Raw genomic sequence first — 25,362 nt, 5'->3', positions numbered from 1 at the left:
CCTTCTTCCCATGAGGTTCCAAGTCCCGGAAGATGAATGTGTAAAGGTTAGACAGACTGATAGGAAAGATCCTGTCCTGGAGTCAGTAGAAGCTATTAGCCTCGCTGGGCTTTGGATGTTGTAATTTATTTCCTCCAGTTAAAGCCAATATCCTGTCCCCACTGATGTTCAGATATCAAACACCCTAAGCAGCAAAGGCTTTTTGTGCTCGTGCTAGGGTATGCCAGAGAGCGGGCTTTATCATTTTCTCTAACATCAGCAAACTGGCAAGGTACCTGTGTGGAAAAACCTGGAAGAAACCAGGGACTTACCTGCTGCTTTGGTTTTCAGTAGAGCTGATGGCCGGCTTGGCTCCCCAGTTCCAACGCTGTTGCTGGCAACCACGCGGAACTCATACTCAACCCAAGGGTTTAGGTCAACCACTGTTGCTTTGTGAGTCTTACCATTGAGGACTTCAGGAACTAAAATTAAAATAAACATGTCAGTGAAAAAACATTTTTGGATTAATTAATGGTATGTGCACAAAATACAAGGCAACTCCCAAATCACTCACCTGTTGAAACTGCCTGCCATCCAACTGAGAAAGGAGTCCTTGTCTGAATGCTGTAGATCTGGACTGGACTATTGTTATCTATTCCAGATTTCCAGGATAACACAGCAGTAGTGCTAGAAATTTGTTCAACTTTAACATCTTCTGGTGGACCTGGGGGACCTAATGCGAAAAATATTTTAAGATAAATGTATTTAAAAGAGAAGATGATAACTGAGGTTAATCATGAGTGCAAGACAGTGCCTTATACAGACGTGTGATTTCTGCTAGTGGCTACAGGATTTGCTCCCATCAAAGAATTTCTTTTGCTGCTGACACTAAAAGGATTAGCTAAAATTTCAATCTTATCACTTAGTTGATCATAGAAAGTGATCTTTCTTTTTATCTCCAAAGAGTGGAAAGAGGCCTGGTCTCTTTATTTTTGCCAGCCTATACCATGACTCAGAGATGCCCAGCAAGGAGCAGGTGGTTCCACTCTTTTGAAAGAGGAGCACTTCCCTATACCCTGCTCTGCTGGGTACCTCCAAAAAAGGCCAAGGCACAATTGCACAGGTCTCCCACTGAGTTACCAAAATCTTAGACTAGGATCCCAGGACTTTTTAAACAGCAGCTGATGCTAAGAAATATTAATTCATCCAAAAGATATGTGTCTACATTTAATAAACATACCTCTTACAATTATATCTACTGCTGTAGATTGACTGTCTAAAGTTGTTTGCACCATGCACACGTATTTCCCAGAATGATGAAGTTGAATATTTCTTATCATCAAATCTCCAACAGATTCCTGGAGATACAAAGAAAGTAAACTAATCACTCACAACGTGCTTTTCATACTGGACACTTTTACAAATTACTCAATATTAATAAAAAATTCAGCTTTTAAATTAAAATATTCATAGCTATCATCAGTTTTTCTCATGTGGACATTTTTATTATGGCTTCACAAATAACTCAAGCGCCTTTATGAAATTTAAGAAAGAAAAATAAATGGCTGCAGTCCTTGTAAAGAAACAGAGATTTGCCACGCATATTAATAGTGATGGAAGAGTTATGAAAAATGCTTGTGTGGTGTAATGACTGTGGCAAATAGATTCATTAAGCACTAAAGAGTTTTAAAAACTTACTCCTCCAATTCTCTCAAAATGATGTATTCCTCTTTTAAAGTCAATTTGATTGCCATTGAATGACCACGTGAATGCCACAGCAATGGAGGGGTCGTGAGAAACCTGGCATGGAAGGACTATGCTTTCTCCAACTGTTACATCCATGTTAGAAGGTGGAACAGTAATTACAGTCCTTTCTGTGGAAACAAAACAATTTCCTTTTTATTAAAATGCTTATAAAAATAGTAGATCTTGAATAAGCTATGTACCATTTGTGAAAATGATGTAAAATTGGCCCAGATGTTCCATAATAAAGATGATTATCTCTAATATGGTGATGACTTCAGAACAGTCTTACCCATGTGTAGCCTATCACTTCTGCAGTACTGCTACGAGCACTCTGTGTGCTCTGAGAGTGAGCAGATGTCAGAGGCAACACGCTAAATTAGTCATATGTTACTTTGTAAATCCCATCGTCGATAGATATGATTTCAGCTTAAAATGTGCAGAATTAATTATTGAGACTGTTAGAAATAAACCCACAGTTCTTCAGGTTTGAAAACCCCTCCTTATAGGAAACTGCAGCAAAAGCAAAACTGGTGTCCACCTTCGCTTACTGTATATCCAGTGAGATCTTTAATCTACATTGTTAGCACTGTAGTTTACTGTAGTGTTGCTTACACTACAGCTTCAAAAAAGCTATCTCAACAGACAGAAAAACTATCTATGTAATCCTTTTTAACCCCTTAGACTGAGAAGTAAAGATGTAGATCTTGTTAAGGGAACTAGTAGTTTGCTGAAGGGGAAAGAAAGGGGTTTATATGGCTTCATTTTTGTTGTTATGACTGGCAGATAGATTAGAGATAACAACCACTTTGTTGTAACAATTCCATTGAATAAAGCTTTTGTGCATGAAAATGTTATAAAATGGTGAGAATTGAGAGGCACATGAATAAAACGAGAGCAGAATCTATTCAACAATATTAATGCATTCCGAAAATAACATGAGAGGAAGAGAAGAAACCTTGCAGGAGCTGTATTAGTTTAGTGCTCATGCTGGCTTAAATCTATCTGTTCTAAATGCATTCAAAAATTCAGAATTTTCGTTACCAAAGCTATGGTTCCAAAGGGTTGGTGCGTGATAGGGCATCCAACACTTTGCCTTCAAGTATATTTTTGTTCAGATTGTTACCACTACTGTAGTAACCAAATAATGGGTAGGTACAGGCAGATAACGTGGACCAAAACTTGATGGGCTTCTTCCCAGCATCTGAACTGCATTGTTGGAGTGATTGTTACAGCAGTGGTCAAGAAGCAACAAGGAAGGGTGGTGCATATTCTGCCAACCCTTTAAAATAAAAATCTCCAGTTTCAGTGATATGCCTCGTGTAGATATCATATACCGTTATTGAAGGAAAACAAAGAGTTTGTCTGATTTCTATTGCTATAGGCCAATTAGGTGATTTTTTTCTGTAATCATTCAGAAGCTGACTGTCAGCGGTTCTCATCATCTAGAGTTCAGATTTAGAACACTTTATTAGATTTCCCTGTGTACTCTGATTGCTCTTCATAACTATGTAAAACCACCATCGTGGCAGATCCATCTGTTTGTCTGAAGCCAAGGACTGCAGAAATGTGAAGGCCTCAGATGACTGTCTTGAAGACACTTGATCATTAAGTTAAAGCAATCTCTCCCTCTCCCTGGAAGCAGAGTGTCAGTTGCAATAAATTCCAGATGATTCAAGGGCCATATTCTCCGTTGGCACAACTCCACTGATTTCAGCACACATTGGCAAAGAACTTGGCTCCATAAATCTCAAGTGAAGTAATTCCATTGTGAAGTACAGTTAACTTTTACAGAATAATGTTGAAAAGTATCTAAGAACTACAGAAAACCTCCACAAACTTTTACTTTGTTTTTTTTTTCTCCATCACTTCTTTTTCTCACCAGTGAAACAGATTACCATGAATAACACTTTGAGGTAAGAAATGCTGCTACTTGGAGTAGTGCTCTGTAAATTAAAAGAAGAAGAAAGAAAGAAAGAATTCCTGGGTATGAGATAAAAACCGGAAAGATGCTTTCGTGCTAGCTGGGACTGTTCTTTGCCACCTGCAGGTGCAGAAGCATGATCTGGCCTGAGGTGGCCCCCAAACCCATCATCTCTTCTTCCAAGGCCATCCTGTGACACTCTCTCCCTCCTTAAGCCTATAAACTCTGTGCTTCTTTACACCGAGCTGTTAAAGCCAAATAAGTAGGGCAGCAAAGAAACATAAATATCTGGATAAGACCGAATGGTTGTTACAGGCTTCAGGTTCCCAGGCCGCTCAGAGAGGCTCCCAAGTCCCAGATGAGCTCTGCTGATTGGTATGAACTGCTGCTGGTGTTTTATCTGTCTTGCTGAAAGCTGACACGAGTACGCCTGATCTGCATTGCATTGGCGGCAGCCTGGAGGAACCCCCTGAATTCTGTTACCACAGCAAAGCTCCAAACCACGGCACCAACTCCAGGGATGAAATTCACTTTGTTTGCTTTGGTCTATTAAGCTTTAATAAAGCTTTGCACCACTACTGAATTTTCCATGTCAAGTTCTCCCTGTCCTTCAAACTCCTCTTTAAAATATCTGCCCTTCACAAGTCCCATCTCACCTCTGCTGCCAGAAGAGTTAACACTACCTCATTTTGTCACTCCTACTTCCCTGCATTGGATGGCTGGTCACCAAGATTGGTGCATTTTGACTCTTCTGCCATGCACTGTGTACAATTACAGCAGTCTATAAATAAGTAAAATACTACAAATGAAATCAATCTATTTCTATGGAAAAGTTGGAGTAAAACTAAGCAAGAATGATAGCAACAGGATTGCATAGAATTTATAATCAGATTCAACAGTTATATTCTGAAAGCCACAGAATACAAATAGAAAATGGTGCTCCATACAGTAAAATGTTTAAGTCTCCCCCAGAGCCAACTGGCTGTAATATAGGAGTGGGCCATCAGTTTGTTGGGTGGGAATTTTTTGAAATTTTTGTTATCAGAAAGTTCCGATATTATTATGGTTGCCTCATAAGGTCAGTAACGTTATTTCTTGTGTCATTTGATCGTACCTCCGAGAGATCTGAAATGAGATAAATGCAATCCTGTTATGAAACATTATTAGATGAACTGAAAATTCCAGAGATCATTTCTCTGTTAAAATCTATTGAATTCCTCTTTTTTAAGAGTGCTTTAGAAGTCTTAGCAAAAAAACCCTATTTTGTTATGAGATTATCATCCTGTCGTATCTTCTGTTCTAGTCTGCTCATAACCAGTAGCAGCACTGATGCAGAGCCGTTCACTTGTGTGTTATTTTCTGCTTCCTTTATGGAGCTGTCTTTAAGACTACCACCTCAAATATTTTGAAAAGCTTTTCTTACAGGCCCTTTCTTACAGGCTCTTGGTTCCACATTATCTATCTGTCTCGTTTAGCAACTTCAGATGTGTATTAAATGGCAAGACCCATTCCAAAGGAGAAAACAGATAAGATGGTGCAAGTGCTTGAGGTATAATAAAGATTTCTCACACAAAGAATAAACAACTCAATGAGCAGCAATAAACTTAATTTGCACATTAGATATGCTTTTCCAAGTTCTGACATTTCAGTTGAAAATAATGCTGAAGCAACGAGGCCTATAATTGAACAGCCAAAACTTCTCCAGAGGGGAAACAAAAACAAATGTTCCCTGCAAACAAGATCGTTTTTATAACATGTTGTTACTCAGTGTTTTAATAAACTTCCTAAATGCCAAACAAAATATTTTTTTCATTTTTTTTTAATGGGATTTTTTCATATTGCTCCATTAGGATGTATACATGTGGTAGCTGAAATGGTGTCTAACTTTAATGAAATCAGAGCTACCTAAACCCTAAAATTCTCAGTGTATTCACCGCTAGCTGTGCTGTAACATCAGCTCAGATTACACGTTGCACTGCATCAATGCTAATTGCTCTTTCATAGTATGAGTATGAAAACAGTTTTAGACAGCTGCAGTAGGTTAGGAAGAAGGACGTTCCTGCAGGCTAGAGTAAATATTCTGAATTCATTGAAAGTGAAAATATTAAGAAAAAAGGCAGTTACAAACTGCATGTAATAATGTGCTCTTCTTGCAACTGCAATCATTATTAGCGGTAGCTCTTTTGCAAAACTGAAATATGCTTACTATAATCTCACAAGTTCCACATTTTAACTTTTTCTTCTCATTTAAAATCAACAAATATGAATACTTGTATAAGAAAGTGCCTGTATTGAAAAGATCGTGCAGGAAAAAAGAGAAAGAAAAGACACCGCTTGCCTTAGTTTTCCTTCTTTTCTTCTCCTCATTGATCAGACATCAGAGGGTACAGAGCACAGTCATTACACATGCTGCTCACAGGAACAGCTACACAAACAATATCTCTTTTTATGTCCTTCAGCTCTGGACTGGCCCACCTGAGAGATAAGTTGGTACTAGCACTTTTTACTAATGGAGATGGACCATCCATCAGTGTGGCAAAAACTTGAAGCACTGGGCTGCTTGGATGTAATAGACTTTAATGTCTTCCACAATGCATTTCAAAGAAGGGTGGAAACTGCTGTGGGGAGGTAACCCGTGGGGAGCAGCACTGCTCTGGGAGCAGGGCCAGGGTGTGAAGTCAGACCAGCAGCCCCGGTGCAGCCTCTTATAACTATCCACACTGAGAATCTCAAAGAGACAAGCTGCTCCCTTTGTAAGGGTGCCAAAGTAGCACCCAGCAGCTGAGTGGGTGGCTTTAGGATCTGCAGGGATGCAAAAAATGCAACACGTATCTGAGTCATGATGAAGGAAATAAAAGCACCTAATATTCAGATTAATACCTAATGCCTTATTTCATTTTACACCCGTTTTATAGTCTCTTCTGCAGTCTCTGATGTGACAGAAATTAAAAATGAGCATAATAAACCCATGTGAGCACACTGCACAGGGGCACCATATTGGTCCCATGTTGTGCTAAGCTCAGGCTGCCCAATGCCTGCAATGCTGCAGCTCACGCCTACGACTTCACAATGGTACTGCAGTGCAAATATCACTATTAATGTTACTGTGCATTTCAGCTGGTATCTTGGGAAATCTCTCTGATAAACGTATTGATCAGCAGACTGCTGTGGTCATGAGGTTTCCTTTGCTACAGGTGATGTCGCTCATTTTCAGCTGTAAACTGCAAGGAAAAACCTCTTGATACCAACAGTGACTGGTATAGTCTTGAGCATCCCAGCAAAAAAAAAAACAAAAAAAAAAAACAACAAAAAAACCCACACACTTTCTACTATTCGTAAAGCACAAAGGAATATACTAACGTACCTTTCACAATCAGGTTCCCTGAATTTCTGGCAACTCCAAACTGATTTGTTGCTATACAAGTGTACACCCCAGCATCTGATTTGGTGATGTTGTAGAGCCTGAGACTGCCATCCTCGAGTAAGACGGCCCTGGGAAAACAAACAAACAGACAATAAAAGAAGAATAAGAAAAAAAGGCTTCTGTTACAGGAACTGCAATAAAAATTCAATGCTTCTTTTAATATTTAAATGCTTCCATTATGTTTTTTTCTTTTCTCTTCTACAGCAAGCTGAATATGCAGCAACTAATTTTCACCTCTGCTTGTTATTGATTTCTATATTGAGAATGTTATATTGACATACAGGAATTGACAATTAACTTATCTAGATGGCTTGTAGTAAAATTAGGAGTCTCAAGAGAAAGAAGGAAGACCCAACTTTTTACCTAATTGTGCTGTATTTTACCACGGGGGGCTTTTTTTCCAGATCCCAATGCTGTGATGCTATACTAATGTTATGTCTGAGGCTAGCTGCCTGTGCAATTTTGTCAGGATTATTAAAAGACATTAGCAGAGAAGCTGAGATGCTGAAACGCCATCTCACAAGCCAAGGAGCCAAATCAAATACACTGCTCTCTCCCAGGGCCCTCAAATCACCTTGTTAGTCACTGTGTTGTTCACATAAGTTTGCAGAGGATTGGGTAAATTGCATTTAATAGTAATTGCAGAACCACTCCTGGGTTTTGTGGACAAAATTAATTTCTAAGCTTGTTTACATGCCTCTTCATGTCAATGAGTGACTTTTCGGATGCATGCCAGTGCAGTGCTCAGTGTGAATTTTTTGTAGGTAGGCTTTCACAGCAGGCCTGGGACCTCTATCTGTTACATACAGGGATAACAATTCAGGACTCGGGGATTTCCTTCATAAATATACAGAAATGGAGTCATTAGGCAATGAGCTTTAGGATAGAAATGATATTATTTCATAAGGTTTTCTTAATTCTATGTCAGTTCTTCCATCCAGCTATTGCTCCTGGTAGACGCTGAAGTTTCTGACAATTTTTTGAGTTCAGAAAGACAGTGGACTGGAAGACTTGAAGATCACTGAATCTCTTGAAAATGGGGTCGGGGTTTCAGTGCACAGCCTTTCCTGCCAGGAAGGCCCCTGTGTGAGCAGCTCCTTAGTAGGCATCAGAGAATCTGCACCGCACAGGGATGAGCTGCACTCAGACATCACGCTTTGCTAGATCTGACAGAATCCAGACGTAAGTCATAAATCCCCAGGAAAAGAGGCTTCCTTCATTCCAGTGCTCACAGAACCACTGCATTATTCTTTTATATTCCTCTTTTAATTGACATTTAAATCTAACACAAGAATTCTTTTATAAAAAGAAAATATCTAATTCATGCATCACAACTTGGGTATTTAATATTTATTACTGACAACATAAGATTGGATGATGCAATGAATTATTAAAAGAAACGAACAATAACAAGAGCAGCAGTTGAAGCTGGCAGTACTATCATAGCTGTTAAATCACAAAAACCATCACAGCATCTTGCTGTATCCCACTCTTGTATTTACATGCTTGTAGCTATATGAATAACACAAATCAGGCCTTGTTCTTCTTCCCATTACCTGTTTCCAGCCTCAGCTGAAGGAGAGAAGTGCCAGACGTGGATTTTGGAACCAGTCCTGGAGCACTGGGACCAACCCATCCTGCACCACGTCAGGGATGCAGGGTGGGGGCTGAACAGAGGTGATGCAGTGCCCACCTGATGAGTGGCAATGGGGAGAGGAGCTGAGAGGGAAAGGGATTCAGGTTGGAATGAAAAATCTTTGTTACCTTGGCAATAATCACCAGTACTGCAGTGGTTGCTTGCCTGCAATTTAGAGTATGATGAGAAAATAAGTTGGGGTTTAATAATCTATCATATATCCATATTAAGTTGGAGAAGAACAATGAAGTACACTCTTCAATATAATGATGAATCAACCAAATAACATTTTCAGATATGGATGAATAAGCAAGAAAGAACTTAACCATTCCACTGGCATCACGATGCTGTGCATCAAACCAGGGGCTAGCAGGGCATCTCCTTGGTGCGGGGGGAGAACTGAGGACAGCACTTTGGAGGTGGCTTTAAACATGAGGAATTTGATGATATTTCACTTCTGCCTCCGCAATGTTATTTACGTTAATTCTTTGCATCAGTTTGCACCAACCGCAAGAAAATACTGTCATCAGAAACTGGTGATAAAATTGCTGATTCTATTGACTGGTTAGTTGATGTATGGTGGCTTTATCATACAGCACCAACAGGTACTCAAATGTGATCAGCAGATGTTCAACAGATTGGATACCTGAAGTATAAGCAATAATGAGCCAACGTAGTGTCTGTCTCACCACCAAATACTGACATCCCGTTACTTTAACTGCAGTTGTACATAAAAGCTTTAGGCACAAACTGGAATCTAGAAGTGGGAATGAGGAAAAAACGACAATCCCAGTCCCCAAAATCTTCTGCTGTATATATCTGGGAAAAACAGACTGTAGAAATGCAGAATAATAAGGGAGAAAACTTTGAAAGCACAGGCTCTGTGCTGAGCCCTCTATGGATTACTGGTTATGGCTTTTCCAACGAAGTTTAGTGATGTCTAGCTCAGATTTCTTTTTGTGTATTCTTTGTTAGGGACTGGGATCTGAATAATTCACAGCTTTGTGGTTTACCCACTACGAGGGGTTGGTACCCACTCAAGCGCTGACAAGGCAGTGTTTGATCTGTAGAAATGTTGTTCTGAAACAATACTTCCATGACCCAGCGAGTTGAGATAGGATGGTTCTTTCAATGGATCAAAACAGAGCTTGGCAGAGATGAGCCAGGAGCTAATAAAAGCTTCACGGCAGTGTGAAACCTGGCAGAGGTCACGTTACCTGAAGACAATTAGGGAGATAGTAGTACATATGATACTTGGGCAGAATTTATGTAAAAGCAGAATGGAATCTGGAGTAATTAGCTGGCAGAGAAGGGAATCACAGCAAGACAAAGAAAAAAGAGAGAAGTGATTTACAGATGTGCTGAGGTCTGTGTCAAGAGAGGGATGAGAAAGCAGAGCACAGCAGAAAATCAACACGCTGCATTTTGAATACAAGGGAAAAAGCTCCGTGAAACACTGACCCCATTGCCACGAACAGCAAAGCCGCCATAAACTTCCTCCAAGCCACGACTTTATGCTGTGGGTAGGTTCAGAGGGGCTTCACTTTGTCCTCTTCCATTTGTCTTTCAAATTACAGCACTGCGCTTCTGACGGCGATGGGAACATTTCCTTTAATGGGCTTCGGATCAGGCTCTAACAAACAATTTAAGAAGAAGCTGTGAAACGCATGTCTCACCTGCTGAAAGGCTTGCTGAAAACCACTACTTTTCACAACATTTTACACTGTGTGAAGGCTATGGACAGTAATGCTTACCACTTGCATCGGGAGACAAGGTAATTTCAAGTAATGAGACAAGATAGAAAAGTTTAACTTGTTGGATATAATGCCAGTGGAATATTTTCTCTGCCAGCAAAATGGGACTTTACTCAGTAAGTAAACAAGAGTTTGCCAAGGGAGAAAGGTTGAAAGATCTGCAGCGAATCTGGTGAATGTGTCCCTGCTGTGGAGGGGAAAGAATGCAATGAGCTGCTTGAGACACAGCTGCCCATGAAGTCCCACTGCAGCACGGGATGGCGTGGGCAGAAGCCTAAGTCTAAACTGGCATCTCTGACTTACAAAGTGCTTAAGTACTTAACAGAGTGTGCTAATGCTGGTATTTCTGCCTGAATTATGCAGGTTCTATCTCCGGGTAAATAGCTCAATCCAGCAAAGATACTATGAGGAAAAGAAGAATTGAAAATTCTGTGATGTAAACTCATACCAAAGTTCCAGCACACAAGGACTGATGGAAATACTCAGAAATATCATCCCCTATGTAACAAGCCTGGGAACCTACCCCACAGAGGTGGATATGGTGGATGAAGTTTGCTTCAGGTGGATCACAGGAATGTAAGACAGCCGTAAAGCCCAGTTCCAGGGCACAGCTCTCCCATTCTGCAGCCGTGCCCATGGAAGAGGTGAGGACAGGGCCCTGCAGTGCTGTCCCAGCACCAGATGGGCTGCAGCGCAGGTTTGGTTCCAGCAGCAGTGCCTTTCCAAGCAGGATGAAAACTGCCTTCAGGAGGGAGATCCACAGCTCTTTGTGTCTCTATCAACCTTCAGTCACGCACCAGTTTGGGAGAAGTTTTTCCCCAGTTTACTAAGCACAGTGATGTCCTTTTATTTGTTTTTAATCCACTAATTTCATGGGATTGATCCGTGTCCTTGTCCTCCTTGAGTGACTCCATTAACATGCAAGATAAGTGCAGAAGTGAGAAGGGAAAACAAACAGGCAACCCAAGAGTCAAAACTCTGTAATGTTCAAAAAGAAGAGACTGCAATGCTTCTGCAGAAGACACGAGGCTGGGAAGAAGTGAGAGCTCATTAAAATTGTCACACATACTTTTTAGGTAAAGAACTTGAGAAATCAGGCAGGGATGATAGAAACAGCTTTTAATTAACCAGGCCAAACAAACCATCTCTGAAAGCATTGTCTCATGTGAACAAAAGATTGTTGATGGCTATTTGCTTTGATCTTAAGGGCATGAAAGAATAATATGTATTTAACAAGGCTGATAGAAAAATAAAATCTGGGAAAAGAAAGAGGTGTCAACTCATTAGATTTTAAAGAGCAGCAGAGGTAATTTTGTGCACAGCTGTATTGTTCAGCCAATCCTTGTTAGAGAGGTACGATTCTAATTCGTGGATGTGAATTGCATTAATTCAATACAGCAAACGTCTCTGAAATCCCCATCAAAATCAGTTGAGCTGCACTGGTGTAATAGCAAGGGTGATTCAAACCTGTGTCTGCAGATTTCAGCGCTGCCTGTGTTATAGTTATCTCTTCAAGGGCATAAAATAATTCCTCTCCAAATAAAGTAACCCTGATACTTGATGTACAGATTCACCCTTCTTTTCTCCTAGTCTGCCTCTAACATCGAGTGTCTGACACCTCGTAATGTTATTGAAGCCATCATTGTGGCACTGTACAGATAAAAAGGAATACGCTGGATCTGATGAAATCAGAGGCAAAGTAATTTTTATTATCTGAGAGATCCTATTTGTAACTACATCTTCTCAGCCTCACTTTAGTGCTCAAGAGCAAAACCACTCCTGATTTCATAGGCTCTGAAAAGCCACATTGTTTATACATTTCCAGCGGGTATGCCAGCAGTCACCGAGACAATAACTGACTCTTCCAATTTTACAAAGATCGGTAAAGCACGAGGGAGGCTGAATTAAAAAGTACGAGGGGAAGCAAGCGAGGGGCAGCCGCATGAGCAGAGCTCTCCAGTGACTGAGTTCCTAGTGATTTATGCAGATGTAAATGTGAGTAAAGTTTGACTGAGTGAATGAATTGTACCTGCGGATGACAGCTCTGGTATTTTTGAAAAGGTCCCACCGAGTCCCATCTGAGATCCAACTGTCTGTATTATATGTTAATGATCTTTGTACCTGTTTATCTATTCTGAGCGTAATTTGTATGCTAATAGTACTGCCATTTAATAAACTACGCTTAAACGAAGATTTTCCTTATCTGCACAGCTTCAGAGTTGATTGACAATTAACTGGAAATAAAATAAATGCCATTAAAATCCGTGTTAACTATTTAGATCAAAACAAAATTACACAATCTAGCTGAATTGTCTTACTGAAATATTTTAGAAAAGAATGCCATTAGCAATGGTAGAAGGTGTCAGCAAAACACTGTTGCTATTTTCCAAAATCCCTCACCGTTCCTAAAAACAAACCTTATTTTTGCATAGAATCTCTGCAATTTCAGACTGCACATGTTTACGTTATTCAAATATATACAGGCATCTGAACTGAGCTTTATGCCATCATGAAGCTTCAAGACAAATTATAATATTCTCAGGAGATGGTATTCCCATTAGCATAAAATAGTTATGGTTGCTAGGCCCTGTTTTTAAGATACTCAAGTGCAAAATGTGAGGCAGATGTCTTTATGTGACAGCCAAAGGAAAAAAGCAGCAAAAATAGCAGTCTGTAGCTATGTCTGAAGCTACTGCATTACTGTGTCTCCAGACTTGCACCTGAGGAGTCTTGGGCAGCAGCACCTCTACGTGTATGGGAAAGAAAGATGTGCCAACCAAGTAACCGGGTTAGTAATGAAACAAAACAAAAGATCAACGCCAATAATGCTTAAATCCTTTCAGCTTTCTAAATCATTGTGAAAGTTTTAAGCTGCTTGTGAGCCTTTTCATCCCCAGTCTGCTGCATCAAACAAACATACACTGTTCTGGTCTTTTCCCACATGGGGATGTGGGTCTCATGTCACATTACAAGATATGGCCATTTATGGCTTTTCTCTCCCATGTCTGACCTTGTCCTGTTTGAAATCTGCATCTAAAAAGGCAATGCCATGAGATGTCAGATAAACCTGACTGAGACATGAGCCATACCCCAGCAAGCCCGGCCAAAAAAGAGACATTTCTTGGTTATAGGTCTACCTTGTGGACAGGGCATAATGAAACGTGGCATTTACATAGCTGTACATCAACATGAACAGTCATGCTTGAAAAAAATACAGTGATAAAGAAATACAGTAAAAAGGAAAGGAACAGGAACCAGACTTCACAAAATGCTGTGGTGAGAATCCAGATAGAAAATAAACTGAGTTGTCAGAGAAAAAAGGTTGCCATATTTTCTATTTGCCAGCAAGTTCTGTTGCTTTTACGAGACCTTTACATCAGAGAAAAGTTCTTCCAGCACAGGATGGTATGCCCACACTAATAGTATTCAATCTAATCCCACCATTAATCATTATTTTTATGATTCAGATATTATCAGAGGCAGCCATTCATACAGCCAAATTCACTCCAGATGTAAAACTAAGCCCTTAATGTGGGACTTAAGTAGAATTTAAACAGTACATAAGGCCTTGAATTACCCTCTGTGTGGGAGTTTAATTCACTTAGAGAAATCTTCTTCCCTACCTGCTTGTCAGAATGTATTTCAAAAATAAAAGTACAATAAAATCTGCAGTTAACTTTAAATTGTTCTGTGTATACAAGTGGCAAGTGACACCAGGTACACAGCATGGTACTGGCTTGTTTTCAGAAATCCTGAAGCAGCATGTTTCCGTGCATGCTCACACATTATAGATCTGCAGTGCTGGGGATGCTCTTGCTGTAGCATGTTCTAACGTTGAAGTGATCAATTTTTAACAATGAAATCAGGAAAGGGGTTTTGGGATGAGTAGTTCAAAATCCCTAGCTCAGGTGAACTATTCCTAAGACAGCTAAAAAAGGAAGGACCCAAATCCATGTTCTCCTCCACTGAGGAGCTCTCACTGCTGCTTTGCCACTGACTTTCTCTCTGAGCTCATCCACCGCATCCCGATGTCCACATCCTCTAGCAAACCCTTCATGCTGGATAGAACTAGCCATATTTTCAAGGTTGTTTCGTATGCATTCTCTCATGTGACACTTCACACTCAGAAGCATCAGTTATGTCTACAGGATAACTAACAACAGCTGCCTACTTGCCCGTCATGCTAATCAATATCATTCTACTGCCTCTTTTAACATAATCTCCCCAACATACCCGGATCTATCTGTTGCTTCTTAATGTTACTTTTAGGGCAAAACGTTTTCAATCAGGAATCTTTTATTTGGTGCTTGTGGAGTGCAGCACAGCATGTTTTCCATCCATTGCTAGTATTTCTGTATGCAATGGCAATACGCACAAGAATAAGTGCAGCAGTAATGATGTACATGGCAGTATAACTTGGACTAGAAGAGGAGCACAGAAGGTTGCATTCTCTCATTATTTTTTTTGCAAACTCCTAATTAGGAACCTTGATTCAGAGCTTGTTGAAGCCAATGGAAAAGCTCCAGTGAGATTAGCTGGCTTTGGATCAAATCCTAAACATCAATCAGAATATGTGCATGAAGCAGGGATAGAACATGAACTGAAAGGGAGAGAGGGCACAACACTGACACTCACTGGGGCTCAGTTTATTACAACTCCATATGACACAGAAGAGTGACAGATTGCTTGGGACATCTCAGCATGTAGGACAGCCCCTCAGAAAGGTTCACCTTAACAAGGTTCCCAGGAGCTGTCTAGGAACAATTTAAAATTGTATTACAGAGATGTCATACAGGAGGAAAATTGTAATAGATCCAGCATTGTGCAGGTTGTCATTCTTCCTTGAACGTGAGAACATATGGTTCATTTGCTTACTTGATGCTCATGCTATCTGATGTGCTAAACACTATTGCATTAAGTAGTCAGTAATACATGATGAAATTAGGTTTATTGGCTTGCTCCATTATGAAACTCCCTAAGGAGAGAGAAGAGTAGAGAAAAGGAAAGAAAAGCCCTTTCTCTATGTCTTCCACTGCACTCGTATTCTGTCTGCTGCCCGACAGAGTTTCATTGGGTCAAGTAGCAATGGGGGGCCCCTTCTGTCTTCTCATTACTTTACAGTGGATCGACTTCAAATGGAAAGATAACAGAGAAAGAAGAAAGGGGGAAAACAAAGCAAAATAAGATTAAGAAGAAAATTAAAATACTGCCTTTTTCTTCCCCTCCTCTGCACTCATTCTTCCTTCTCTTTGTATCTCTTCCCTCATCTTTCACTCAGTCATATCCTTTCCACTCCCCGGCCTTCCCTCTCATCTCAGGGTAAAGGCAGGAATAACTGGAAACATGAAAAACACAAAGGAAGAAGTGAAGGCACTGCAGGTCAGTCAGACGTTTTCTAGCATTCCTGGGATGGTGACATTTTTCTTACGCCAATATTACCATTTTTGCCAGATCACCAAAAATTTCTGCTCATGCTTTCTCACTCATCAGTGTGTATCGCAATGCTTTATGGTCCTGATAGATTCGATGACATAATCAAGAAGTAAGCATGGGAAAATGCTTGCATACTTATGCTTCCGTCCAACGATGAAAACAGAAAAATAGCACGACTCTTAGCAAATAAATATTCAAGAAATATTTTTTTTCCTACTTTTGCTGGTCTTTCACCGTATATTTTCTGCTACCGTTCAAGTAGAAACAGAGACCATCGTAATCTGAAAATAAGATATTTTTAGCTAGAATGTAGAACACTCCTTGCAACTTCCAGTGTTCCCTTGGGAAGGATGTAATGATGGGTTTTGTCTGGTTACCTCCAAATATGTAGTAGTAGCATGGCTAGAGAGTTGAAAACCCAAAGCAATTCTACACAGCAATCTCAGGTTTTGCAGTTTTCATATCTTAATATGTAAGTTCAGACCAAACACAGTGAAAGCAGGCAGGTAAATCTGTGTCTTTGATTTCTGTCAGTCTAGTTGTTAGCAAGGAATGGAACTGAGGTGATTAATCAAATTTAGCAGATGTGGAATCAATTTCATTGGTTCCCTAAGCAAAATTAGAATTTCATCAAGAGATAAGCTTAATTTGTATTCATGTTGACTTACAGCGATAGTGTCTAAGATATCAGGAATTGCTCTGATTGCTGATGCCCACACTTCAAGTGCTCTATTTAAAAGCTAAAATAGGAAATGAACTTCTTTACAAGCACACAGACAATGATAAGATAGAAGGGTTAAGGCATATCATCAAAGCTATGCAAAGCCTCTTGTGATAGAAAAGCAAGAGGGATAAAATGGAGATACACCTAATCCAGGCTTCAAAAAGTGGACTTAAAAATAAAATAATAGCAACATTAATATCCCATTCCTATTCACCTAGCCATATCGATGAAGAAAGCTGGGAATAGAAAGCTAAGAGCTGGAATAGCATAAGAAAACATGGTGCATGTGAAATTTGCTACCAGCATACAAATGTCTGTACTACCTTTATCTGCAAACAGTGAATGCATAAATCAGGGCAGTTTGTGGCACTAAGCAGCATGACAAGCAAAGCTTCTCTTTGTCTGTGCTACACCACTGGTGTGACTTCAGTACAGGCTCCCTTTTTTCAAACACTGTGGATGTTTCATTCCACAGCTTTGTTCATCTAAAAGTTAGGCATCTCATTTGAGATGGAGGTGCCTGCCAAGAAAAAGTAAATAACTACCTTACACTGCATATTGACTTCAGCTAAATAAAAGTTAAGTAACATCAATCTCCTCCTTTGTTAGTAGAGTACGGCAAAATTTGGAATTTTCAATCCATTTTGTCATGATTCCTCCCCAAGCAGGATTTTTATTTATTTATTTATTTTAAATAATGGATATTCTGGAAGGTTTCAGTACAAGCTAAACAAACAATGCTGACATTCTGGTAATTGAAATGTTTTATTGCCGTTTGTTGAACTGCCCTGACACATTTCTTCTCAAATTGGTTCAAGCTGAAATGCTATTTCACAGTACAATATGCTTTGTGTGTAGTATTTGAGTGGTAGATTGAGGACTTCTCATGTTTACCAATTAGTTTTCCTCATTTTTTTAAAATCCCCCTTTCTCTAATTCCAACAGTAGTCCACAAGAAGACAGCCTTTATTTTCTTTCTTGCAAATAACCAAAAAGTTTTAAAAATGTGTATATATATATTTTTGAGATGGGGATCTGACTGTGAACAGCTGAGCAGTAGAAGAAGAGTAGTAGCAGAGAGCAGCAGGGCACACTGGAAAGGCTGAAGAAGAGCAGTCGGCGCTCAGGAGACCCACGAGCAGCTCAGATGCAGCACATAGCTATAAGAGGAGCCAACCTTTCAGCTAATGCAACCTGCTGGGTTGCTGCATCTCACCTGGGAGCAGGAGAATCCCCCCAGCTTCAGCCTCCAAGGGGCAGCTGTAAGACCTCAGCAATTAGCAGATCATCTTTCTGCCCTCCTAGTGGTATGCTCCAGCCACATCATCTGCTCAGAGTTCTTCACAAAAGATTCTTGCAAGACAGCTTTTCATTTCAGTACTCAACCATTCTCCCATGTTTCCTTTGAGAAATGGCAATAGCTTGAATGCAAAATACCAACAGCAAGTGTGGCACTGGAGAGAGACTTTGCCAAGATAGGGCAGCTTTGTTTATGGCCAAGAATCAATTACCATCCTTCATTGAGATAGAGCTGAACACAGCCCTGCATGCAAGACCTGGAGCCAACAAGTATTGAGCATATTTTATTGACGTACTTCTTGTCCAGTCCCCAGGAAAGGATTTAAATTATGAATATTTGCTTATTACTGATTATTAATGCATGGAAAGTGCTGTATATGACTAATGCATTTTTTCAGCCTACCTCATTTCTCTGTTTTCCCTAAGCAGTCTTCATTTAAATTCTGAGCGGAGTGAATCATATGTTTATAAGTATTCACTACAGCGTTTGGGATCCTCATCTCATGCTGAGGGAATAGCACCTCTCCCTGGTAAGTAAATAGGGCTCCAATTCCCATTTATTAAAATGCTTCAATCAAAAAGAATTTTTCAGAAATATGTTTGCCATGAGGCTCCCGATCCCACCGAAGGCACTAATAAGAAAACATTCATGATGAGATCAGTGTCTAGACTTGAAAATTTGCTGTATTTAATATATTGTTTTCCATTTTTGTATTTTCTCTCTTCTTTTCCTCAGTGGGCACATGAGACAATAAGAGTGAGGTGTGAGATGCAGAAAACTCCCTTTGGACTTCCTAAGAATACCTAACATCAAAATAGCTCACACTTGTGTCAAACTCCACAGCTTGGGCCCATCCAGAGGAGATGATTGGGGATCAGAGGAAGAGAGAGAGAGCAGGCAGGAAGAGCTCAGATTAGCCAGCTGCGGGATTTCCTTTTGCTTCCTGTATTTGATGACCTCAAGTTTTGTCTCTGAAGTAGCCAGCTGCATGAGGCAAGGATAAACCCCACTATTTGGGGGGGGGGGGGGTGAGTTCTGACAGTAGATCTTAACGTAGAGAATCTTGAAACAGAGTACTAATGCAGATGAGGATCAGGAAGCAGATCTGGTAGAGGTACGTTTAGGCTTTGCTTTGCCATCTAATGTGAAAGTTAGTTGACTTGGGAATGTTTTGAAGGACTTATACGTATGATTCTAAGGTAATAAAGTATTCTGCATAAGCAAAAGCATGCTCAGGTCTTCAACTACATGCAAAGATGTTTCTGAGCTACAGAGAAGATGGGAAAGAAATGGGGCTGGAGGAAGCTGTCTGTGCCCTGGGAAGGGGGCTGTAGGCCGAGGACCTTCACCAAGCTCTGCAGCTTGGCAAACAAAGAGGAAATCAAGTACAAAATATTTCACAGTGCTTTTATTAATAGCATGGATGGTCTTTTAACTCGGCCTAGTTAGCACATTTCTATTTACGTACTTAAACTGACATTAATAATATTGCAAGATAACACTACTTTAAAATCTCATAGGATCAAAGAGAGCAGTGACCATATATGCCAAGACCATCACAAATGAACTGTTATGAGTGGAAGGAGGAAGGTGAAAAAGAAAGAATATCCTTTTTTCCCTTGGGGTGAAACAAGTCTAGCTGCACTATTTCTGTAACAAAAGATCAAATTTGTCCAAATCATTCCCAGGAAGCTATGGGGTTTGACTTATTTTGCAACATGTCCATCACAGTTCTGCTGTCAGAACCATATGGGATTGGCATTTCCTTTCTTTTTCCCTCCAGCATGTATAGCCCATCCTGGCTTTAAAAAAGCTAGAAGAAGAATCCACAGAGATTACAAATGCTGCATAATAACATGAGAACAGATATAAGCAAAGCTTTAGTTAAAATAGTGTGTCTGTATGTGACATGGCAGGATTTAATCATACACACAAGTCAGCCTAAGTAGGTTCTCTCCCTGTTTTTATGGTAAAGATGTGTGATTTTAGTACTTTAATTAGCTGTGAAGAGAAATTACAGCCATACAAAACCTCTTTTCATTTCTGCTTTCTATCACAAAGATGTCTGAGAAAAACACCATACAGATGATTTACTTTATCTTCTCTAAAGCTGTGGCATTATCTATTTTGTCATTTAATAATCCAAAAGCCTCAACTTCTACCCCGCACCAGTGGGCACATAGGCAATAATGCTCTGCACACGGAGTGTTCTAAAATCCTCCCATTCACTTCAGTGCAAATCCTGCTCCCTTTGTTGACTTTTGCTCAGCAGCAAAGGCCTTCTGGGATGCTTAAAAATTACAGCGTGCTTATAATTATTGTTAGTAAATTAATACAGGAGTTTAAGTAAATACTGTACACAGTATGTAAATATTTTTTATGAGCACATCAGATGGGGAATATCATGGTGCTGGAACTTCAAGGTCTGGGCTTAATTCAGTGATTTGAATTGCAAGTTTTAGATGGTGCTCTCCTCACTCCTGTTACTTGATATCAGAAAATTCAGAGCTTACTCATAGCAAACTGCACACTGAGCATGCAGTATACTGTAGTAGACCACATCCAATTGGAAAGAATAGGTATTTTTGTCAGATAGACCATGCAATCAAAATGCAAATAGGAATATCTGAGTGAGCACTAGTTAGAAAAGTATTTTTAGTTAATAGCTGTGTAGTTAAATGGAAAAATAAAACTGGCATTGTTGATGAGATGGAAAAACCATTGGAAAGTTTTCTACATCCTCTAGCACAGATTGCTTAGCCAAATTTTTCTGTTTCAGTGCAAGTGCCTAAGTGAAATCTCTCCTCAAATTTGCACTTTCTTTCACATAACTTAAATTTTTTATCAGTATTTTGCACCACTGCAGTATGGGATAGGAAAACATTTCTTTGCATCACAGTTTGAGATAAAGTTGTTTTAAAGACCTGAGGTGATATTCCACATGTGACCCAAAGTAGCATCCTTGAGCAACTGGTACTGTCTGCAAAATCTGATGTTGGATCCCCAGAACTTTATGAATTACTAATTCTGGTTTCAGTCTTTGAAAATGATGATGAGATGGAATGGTGTTACTGCTGCATTTGTGAACTGAAAGAGCTGCTGAGAAAGATTTCACTTCTTAGATACTGTTGCCTATTCTGCCTGTTTGCCTTTGTTTCTGTATGGGGATAGTACTGTTTCACACCATGTCTGCTATTCACAACTTACTCCGGTCTGTAAGTTACTTTAAGATTTGATGCTTTAGTATTTAATTGATATCAGCAGGTAACGCTATAGTTAGTTTGTGGCAACTCACTAATCAGCTATTAGCCTGGGCAGACCCAATGTCAGCAAAGCCCTACACCATACCATGCAGCCACGTATCACTGTGTAAGGGAGTGTTCTGGCACACCGGCCCAGTGGCTCAGTCCTGCCTAAACAGCACAGACAGAGGATATGGAGGATGATTTAGGCATGGGTTGTTGTACAACCTGTACAGATGCCAAGCAATTATGCTGCAGCCTGGGGGTACGTTTCACTTCCCTGAAGCCTCCACTGATGTCTCCTACATGAAGCTGATTCATTCAGGCTTTCGCATGTGGTAAACAGTTGGCTTTAATAGTGTTGCAGTGAGTTAAGTGCTGATGAACACAAACGTATGTATCATACAATTACCCTAACGTATTCAGTTTGTCTTTGTTCTCAATCAGATTTCTATCTGCAGAACTGGATGGCTATTGCTAAAGAAGAACGGGCCTCTGGCATCAAAGCCTTCTGTCAATAAGCTGTCAAAAGCAATACTAACTCAACTGTGTTGCGGTGCTGTTTAAATGATATTAAAGCAGAGAACACCCAACAATCCAGCAGCTGCTTTATTACAGTACCTTTTGTTCTGGCGCAGCACCTCGGGGCCCTTTCTCCAGTCAATAGCTGCTCTGGGAGAAGCACTTGGTCTACAACCGATGGTAACTTCACCACCAACTTGAACAATGGATGCTTTTTTCACGGGGTTCTTGGAAAAATCGGGGGCTGCCGCTAAGAATAAAGAAGAGCAGACCGGTATGCAGTTGATAAGTTACTAAGTGAACTTGCTGAAAACTTCTGAGTAACACAGCAGGTGAATCCAATAATTGCTTTGCTTTTAGGGTTTCTACAGAAGTGGATGTGTCAAGCATGAGGAATATATTGCGTAAAAAAGCATGGAATTCATTGAGTCTTATTTATGCTGCTGTTCTGAACTCTCTTGTCTGGCATCTCTCCTTGGGATTCTCTGCAGACTGGGGGAACGTGTCTGTCTGTGGTAAGGGAGGGTCCTGAGCTACATCAGCAGTAGGGACAGCTCACTCCCGATCCCAGTCACAGCTCTTCGTCTACGGAGTTATAAGGATTCAATTACAAATGCTATTTTTCAGTGACTTTCAGTTCATCTGTTTTCTGAAAGCGCTATGCACAGATCTGTCCAGTAATCCATGGGGAAATTCTCTCAGAGAAAGAGAAAACAAATCCTATACAACAGCTAGGCGCTCCCAAAAACAGTTTCACTGCTTTCAATGGCACTTGGCTGTAGAGCAGCCTTTATGTTTTGATATCTATAGTGGAATACTTTCCACAATTTGTGAAAAAAATTCCATTTTATGTGCATCTCTGGTAATTGTTAATGAGATTATTTGTTGTGTTATGTTTTTATATACACATATGCCATATGTTCTTTATGTAATATTAAAACTTTTCCCACCTTCTGAAATTATTTTTAAAGCTGCAAAATAGCTATGAATAGCTCAAAATACAAAGCGAGAAGCATAATTTAGACTTGTGTGTATGTCAGAAAAAAATCACACATGGGATTAGAAATTTCCCCCCAAGCAGCCATGAAACCAATAAACATTTACATGCAGATCATGAAATTCAGGCAGCAAAGAAATATGAACATCCTTGAACTGCCAGGTAAAATTTAATCATTGCTTGATTTCAAATCTTTAAAGGGAGCGTTCTATTATATGTCATTTTAATGCCATTTACTCACCTATAACTCTCAATTCAGCATTGGCATAAATAGTATCGTACTTGTTTTCTGCCACACATTGATAGAGGCCAGAGTCTGACATATTCAGCATTGGTATGATAAGAGTTCCATTTTCCACTTGAATTCTCTCCTGATAAAGGAAAAACAATCAAAAAAAGATTAACAGAGACAATAAACGTACAATCCCAAACATTTTTGGTATCACACTGAGGCACCTTATAATTCAGAAGTAGAGATGCAATTTTTTTTTTAAAACCGCAGGGACAAATGCATCATAATTATGATGCATACATCAGTTATGATGGCTGTTATCTTCCCAGTACTCCTAACTCATGGTCTAACCCCCCTCTTCTATTAATCTAATTATGATAATTGAAGGTGATCAGAAAACCTCCACAGGTGACAGAGGTACTCAAATAGCCAAGAAGTTTGAAGTGTCATCGGATCCACATGTCGTGGAAAAAAAAAAGGATGCACTGAAAATGCTCTGTTGAAAGCCAACACTTCTGAATTCCTATTGGAGCCCATAGGCAGCTGTTCAGATCAGAGGAACAGGTTCCTCATGGCTTGAATTTCTATTCACAGTATACTGCTTTGGTGTAATACTGCTGAAATAGCGGAAACTGCACAGTAGGTAAATTTGGACCAGAGCTTGATTTTTTTGTGTGTATTAAATTACTTTATTAAGACAAATTAAAAAGCCTGTTTCATGATACAAACAAAGCTTAAAGGCCAAATATTCTGTGATTTGACTATTACTAGCCTCTGGAGGGAATCTCAGCTCCATTGCAAAGTGTAACACCGAGAAGGAAGAGAAAATATGTTCTCCAAAACAGATCCGTGTGGAAGAAGCCCACAACAGGGAATATAAACTCCATCACCAAGTGCAAATCTGAAACAACAGATATTGCTATTATTATTATGCCTCTTCTTTAGTCTGGCTCTACTGCCTCTGAGACAGTAACGGGAACATACGTTGTTCAGCAGTACAGCCCTTTGCTGAACAGCTAGAAGCATCTAAAACACCTCTCTGAAGCACAGAACAGATCAGCCCTTTGCATCCCTGCGGGGAGATTTCTCTCTACGCTTGCAGAGGGGAGGGTGCCACCTACTGAGCTAGGGAGCTCTGTGTTTCAGTGCTCTGCCTTTTCCCTGGAGGTCTCCCAACCAAGAACTGACCGAGTCCAACCTTGTTCAGCTCAGAAATTTGATGAGATCACAGCCTGCAGCTGTACGGTTGGTGTATTGCAAGCTAATTAACAACATTACATTACTTATCTACTGTTAATTTTTTTTTGAGGCTCTTGCTACAAATATCGTCTGCATACTTAGTTTTACCTTCAGGCTGTTTGCTATCCTCTTGGTGCATTCTATTTTTACAAACACCCTTTGAATATAAAACCCCCTTCTGAAGCAACACTTGCATTTCATACACATGCTGAATCCCCCACCATTCTCAGCTGGCTCTTTTGAACTATACAGACAAAGAGAAGAATAAAGCACACCATGTACACAAGCAGGAATACTGCAGAGATGACCAACCAGGTGGTCAGGGAAAAGGATTTTACAGAGAGCAGACAATATCCTCAGAATCAGCCCCGAAATGGAAAGCATCGTATTTCCAACAAGCAGGGTGCTGTGACGGACTGAATATTTTATTACACATCCCTTGTACTTTCACCTTCAAACTATCCATTTTGTCCATCGAGCAATAACATTCAGCATTTTGTTGCCTGAAGTATTCCATTTACAATATACTGTAAGCACTGTGAAAATGTTTCTGTAGAGTTTTATCCTTTTTTTTATTGAAACGATGCAATTGTAGAGTGGCAGGCTCTAAATATCACTGTCTTCAAAGAGAGAAACTAGATAATCTTGTGTAGGAACAGGCAACAATATGAGCGAAATTACTGGGTTTTGAAAAATTGCAATCCAAGTACATTCTGGCTAGCCTTCTCAGATGCTGGCTGAGCTCTGTTTAGGACTAATCCAAAAGAAGATCATGTGGAAGACTGGACCCCCTTCCAATTGTTTCAAATAAGCATTAGTAAATCAAACAAGTGCAGGTTCTGCACCCCAGCAAGTGCAGAACACACGTTTTGGAAGTGCTTCTGGATCTGTTCTTGTTAGACAGAAACTAATCACAGTATTATTTTTTTCCTATCAAGTAAAAGTACCTTACAAACGAGCCACGCCATTTCATGCTCAATAGATGCTGCATAGATGCTAATAAAAAGGGAAACCTGGCCTCAGCAGAACACAAATGCAGCAAAGAATCTCTTGTCACAGAAGTCGGAAGACTGGAAGATGGATGTACCAAAGCTTGGCCGCCACAAAAGAATAATTATACCACTCTGAAAGAGCCAAAGCTGAGTTCTCAGAAACCAGGCTGCATAAGTAGCTGATCAGCTCTTTTAAATGTCTCAGCTCCAATTGATTTCCT

The 25,362-nt window shown here is 40.0% G+C and overlaps 1 protein-coding gene across 1 annotated transcript in view; it reads right to left on the bottom strand.

The window, feature by feature from the left end:
• The window catches only part of LOC110404978 (contactin-6-like), an 80,007-nt gene that overhangs the window by 14,558 nt on the left and 40,087 nt on the right, over positions 1–25,362 (bottom strand). Inside the window, exons 8-14 of the mRNA XM_021409793.1 lie at positions 22,920–23,049; positions 21,781–21,931; positions 7,011–7,138; positions 1,678–1,853; positions 1,220–1,337; positions 554–712; positions 312–461 (exon numbers count right to left, since the gene is read on the bottom strand). Of these exons, the coding sequence (XP_021265468.1) occupies positions 312–461; positions 554–712; positions 1,220–1,337; positions 1,678–1,853; positions 7,011–7,138; positions 21,781–21,931; positions 22,920–23,049 (1,012 nt within the window). The remainder of the gene's footprint in view (positions 1–311; positions 462–553; positions 713–1,219; positions 1,338–1,677; positions 1,854–7,010; positions 7,139–21,780; positions 21,932–22,919; positions 23,050–25,362) is intronic.

The sequence above is a fragment of the Numida meleagris genome, chromosome 11 (assembly GCF_002078875.1).
Source record: "Numida meleagris isolate 19003 breed g44 Domestic line chromosome 11, NumMel1.0, whole genome shotgun sequence".
NCBI classification, from domain to species: domain Eukaryota; kingdom Metazoa; phylum Chordata; class Aves; order Galliformes; family Numididae; genus Numida; species Numida meleagris.
The sequence above is the reverse complement of the archived record's forward strand: the minus strand, read 5'-3'. Positions and strand labels throughout refer to the sequence as shown.